Source organism: Cajanus cajan, chromosome 1 (genome assembly GCF_000230855.2).
Source record: "Cajanus cajan strain Asha chromosome 1, NIPB_CcT2T_4, whole genome shotgun sequence".
NCBI classification, from domain to species: domain Eukaryota; kingdom Viridiplantae; phylum Streptophyta; class Magnoliopsida; order Fabales; family Fabaceae; genus Cajanus; species Cajanus cajan.
Window position 1 is genome coordinate 3033029 of NC_138517.1, and position 4518 is coordinate 3037546.

A 4518-nucleotide genomic window follows, 5' to 3' on the forward strand; every position below is an offset into this window, starting at 1 on the left:
TATAATATAATAATAAAATAATATATATATATATATACATATATACATTATTAAAAATATAAATAAACAAATAAATTTATAAAATAAAAATAAATTATTAATATTTAAAATATTTTTTATACAAATATTTTTTTCATTATAGATTTATAAGTTTACTATTTGTACATAAGTGTATATCAACATACATAATTACACATGAATTATTTCTTCAATAGAAAGTTATTCAATTTTTCTCTTATATTTCTTTTAAAATTTAAATTTTAACAATATTGAGTAAATTTTATTTTAAAAATATTCTTTTTATTATTAAATAGACTTTTAAATAGGTTAATAGGTCAAACTTTAAGAAAGGCTAGATTGGACTTATAAAAAAAGCCTATGAAAGACAATAGGTCTAGTTTAGACTTTAATTTTATATAACAGACCTAATCTATATATTCAACGCTTGACCTAACCTAACTAATTCCCATTCCTACCAATCAGGACAGACCTAACCTATATATTCAAAGCTCGATCTAACCTGACTTATTCCCATCCCTACCAATCAGAATAGACCTAACCTATATATTCAAAGTTCAGCCCAACCTTGCCTATTCCCTAACATATTACCATTCCTACCAATCAGAACAGACCTAACTTGTATATTCAAAACTCAGCCAAACCTAGCCTATTCCCATCCCTACTGATCACCAGCCACTTGATCAAACCATCAGCTTTGATACCACATTTAGAAAGTTTTACACCAAAGAGCACTTCACATAATAGGTAATAGTAAGTCACATGAGTGAATTTGACACCACAACATAACTTAAAATCTTAAGACATTAGATATGAGGATCTTTCTCACTTATATACAATCTTAAGACATTAGATATGAGGATCTTTCTCACTTATATACTACTCAACATGTCCAACTCTATCGAATGTTAAACTTCACTTCACATTTGAATTCTAACATAGAGATATCTGTATGCACAAAATAACTACTTCCCGCAAACTTCTAGGAATTGTCAGCAATAGGTTCATTCGTAGTGCATTTCAATAGATAAAACAAAACATTGGTAGAACAAAAATGGTCAGAAGTGAAAACCACTTTGTTTTTTATCCACATATGAGAAAGTTTTAAAAAGGTATTATATTACTTCATAATCGTGATGGTCAGCATCTCACTGGCAAGCAATCTTAAAGAACCTGGATAGATGCATCTCTGTGATTTGCTTAATAAACTAACAATTTATCAAAAGCATATCAAGAATCTTGTTATGGTAAGTAAAAATCAAAACTTCTAAGATAGAATAACCATATTCCATGATGTTCTCTAAATATTCTAACAGTATCATGTTATGCTTCTAAGAGGCATGGGATTGTTGAATGAAGAAAAGGATTTGCTGGGTTTGCGATCTGATTAAATGTTTTCTATATCTTTTAGTGTATATAAAAAGAAGGTTGAGTTTTATATTTAAAAATCTACATACGACAGAAAACAAATACAACACCCACCATAAAACACTACAATGAGATAACTTTTTTTTTTCTTTCTAAATGAAAATTAAGGGAAAGAATGGAACAAGTGGAGCAAAAGCGCTGCTGACTATATTCTAACCTGTGCCAGCTAAAATTCAATCATAGGAGAATACTTGTTCAAAACTTAAAACATCACCTTCTCAAACGACAATGGGATTTTTCTTTTCTCCCTGAGATATGCAGTTTAAGAGAATCAATTGGCACAATTCTTAAAACAATCTCTCCTATCGCAATTCTCAACATCCCAAAAACATAATTATTAGCTCAGGATCTTTGAATCCAATAACCTGAAAATGTCTGCATCAACGGACTTTAGACTTCTTTGTCTGGCCTCCTAAAACCCGAAATGATGCACAGATCTTCCTCCAGCATCGGATGGAAATGATCGAGGGTATTACAATCCAAGAGGCATTTGCTCCAATATAGTAAGCATAGTAGTAAAATGTGTTTGTAGAAAAATTATCACCTTCTAAGATTGCTGTTATATAATAAACAGCCGTTCCATATAGCTGGCCCAAAGAAATGGCAAACTGAAGAATGTAGCTATATGACTTCCCACAAGCTATTGCGTATCTGTCATCCACATTGGTAACACAAACAGTTCAGTGAAAAAATGAAAAATAAGAGAAGAAAAAACATGCAATCGAGTTAAATTAGACAAAGAAAGGTCATTAGTAACGATAAGGTTTGTTTGAATAAACTTCTCCGGAAAAACTTTTAAGAGGAAAAAATAGGAAGGAAAAATGAACAAAATTCTCCATAAGCTAAAATTAAGCTTTTAAAGAAGTTTGTTTCATTTTTTTCTTCCTTTTTTTTTATCTGTTCAAAGTGCTTCCGGAGAAATTCATCCATACAAGCCAGTAATGTCATTGCATTAGGTATGTTGGTCATGTCTTTTGTTCTTTATTTTCAACTTACACTGCTAGAAGGCTAGCAGGACCCTCCAAAACAGCTGTTATTCCTTCAACAGTAACTACCCCTGCATCTCTTCCTGCATACCTTGAATCCCCTTTGCTATATTCCTTCCCTGTTATTTGCACATTAAAAAACTTGCATCAACTAAAAAACTGCAAATTCCTTGAAAGTCACTCCAATCTAACAATGCCAAAGAAACTCACAAACTTCAGCCAGGTAGAAGCCAGTCTTATCCTTGAAAAACTCAGGTGAGAAAACAAAATAACCCTCAAGAATCATGTGTGTGAGGCCAGTGAAGGCCCACCAGCACATCAGCACTCTATCAACTTTGGTTTTCTTAAAGCGTCCTGGGAGAATACAAAGTCAAGAAAACAAAATCAGAAACACCTAAAATCATTTCCACGAATCCGGTGATAGAAATTCAAATCACAATGATAACTGAAAGTCACATCAGACAACCTAAACCTTGAATTTGCAACAAACGATATAGTGCGAGTACCTAATTAAAAGAAACCAAAAGGCACCCTATGCGAGAACTTATACGATGAAGCGAGACCACTTACATTATTTCACAAACTACAAATTGGGCTTTTTAGAAATTTAGAGTGGGATTGTTGTTGGAAGCAAGCATCTTGATTTAAGATTAATCACTTAATTCCATGTGAGATTCTCTAACAGAAAATGGCGGTACCTGAGAAGATCCAAACGAGTGTGACTACAAGGAGCGAGGAGAAGGCGAAGACGAAGAGAATGTTGGACATGGAAAGGAGACATGGGGCGTAGTCTGGTAGATGCAAATCGTGTGGGACGTAAGGGTGAACCTCCATCTTCTTCTTCTTCTTCTTCGTTCCTCTGTGTGATGGGAATGAATGTGAATAGAGATCAGTAAATGTAGAGCGTTGACTGGTGACTTGGACACTGTGAGATGGAAGAGATTCGATTGATGGGATGCAAATCCGAATCCATATTGTCAAATAAAAATTTACCTCTACTTATCTTATATTCCTATGTGAATTTTATAAATATTTATAAGTATTTATGAATTATTTTAAAAATTAAAAAATATATATTATAAATAACTTTAAATTTATATTTAATATTAAATATATCAAAATATTAAAGATAAATAATATATATTAATTTTTTGAATTTATAATTAATGATAAAAATAATATAAATATTAAAAATAATATAAAAATATAAATATTTAAATAATATATTTAGTAGATAACAAATATAAATATTATCACTTTACCAAAAGAAAATTCTACTTTATTTATAAATAGATAAAAAATATTCATATTCATTATTCACAAGTATCTATTTAAATTATTTATTTACTATTTATAACAAATTTTATCTAAAAATACATGTGGATAAAGGTATTTTTGTTTTCTCTCATATACATATTTGTATGACTTTTCCATGCTTTTACCTCGTAGCATGTGGAACTCCAGCTCACAAAAATTAAATATCCGCACTTTCGCCAACTTTTAATGATAATTATAATGTCGACAGAATGCATATCTTACTATGAACTTAGATTGTGATCGTTCAAATCTTCTCATGTATCTTTTATTCTTTAATATATGTATTATAGTATCTGCAATTTATATACACGTTTATTATATATAATTAAAATTTATAATAAATTATATATAAAAATATATATTTTTATTTAAATATATAAATTACATTTAAAATTATTATATACAATTTTCTAAGTATATAAATTACATTTTAAATTTATGATAAATAATTTGTATTATAATAAAAAAAAAATTTCTTTTTTCATGATTTATTTTAAATAATAATATTTAATCTAAAAATAATTATGATAAATAAAAATTAAATTAGATAATAAATTAAAAAAATTATAAACTCCTGTCGAAGAAAAATCTCTAAAAATACTTTCTATACAAGATAAAGGTTCATTAATATATATGGTTAACTACTTTTATTCTTATATATAAGATCCAAATACTTAATTTACCTAAATTAAGAAAAGTAATTAATCTAGTTTATAATAATAAATTTGTCTTATTTTTATATTTTATTCTACACTATTTTTCTCTCATA

The 4518-nt window shown here is 28.7% G+C and overlaps 1 protein-coding gene across 1 annotated transcript; it reads right to left on the reverse strand.

Annotated features, from left to right (window-relative positions):
* Positions 1 to 1571: 1571 nt before the first annotated feature.
* HYD1 (C-8,7 sterol isomerase) lies at positions 1572 to 3397 on the reverse strand. Its single transcript, XM_020383692.3, has 4 exons — positions 3131 to 3397; positions 2643 to 2786; positions 2443 to 2551; positions 1572 to 2097 (listed from the first exon to the last, which is right to left on the reverse strand). Exons 1-4 carry the CDS (start codon positions 3264 to 3266, stop codon positions 1827 to 1829), a joined length of 660 nt encoding a protein of 219 aa, XP_020239281.1. The 5' UTR covers positions 3267 to 3397; the 3' UTR covers positions 1572 to 1826.
* Positions 3398 to 4518: the final 1121 nt, after the last annotated feature.

Excerpts from the sequence above, each read along its gene's own strand:
- HYD1 (XM_020383692.3), bottom strand. The coding sequence starts at position 3,266 with ATGGAGGTTCACCCTTACGTCCCACACGATTTGCATCTACCAGACTAC. Across the intron at positions 2,787-3,130 it reads ACTCGTTTGGATCTTCTCAG|GACGCTTTAAGAAAACCAAA; the intron begins GTACCGCCATTT and ends GTATTCTCCCAG. Across the intron at positions 2,098-2,442 it reads CCTGCTAGCCTTCTAGCAGT|ATACGCAATAGCTTGTGGGA; the intron begins GTAAGTTGAAAA and ends TGTGGATGACAG.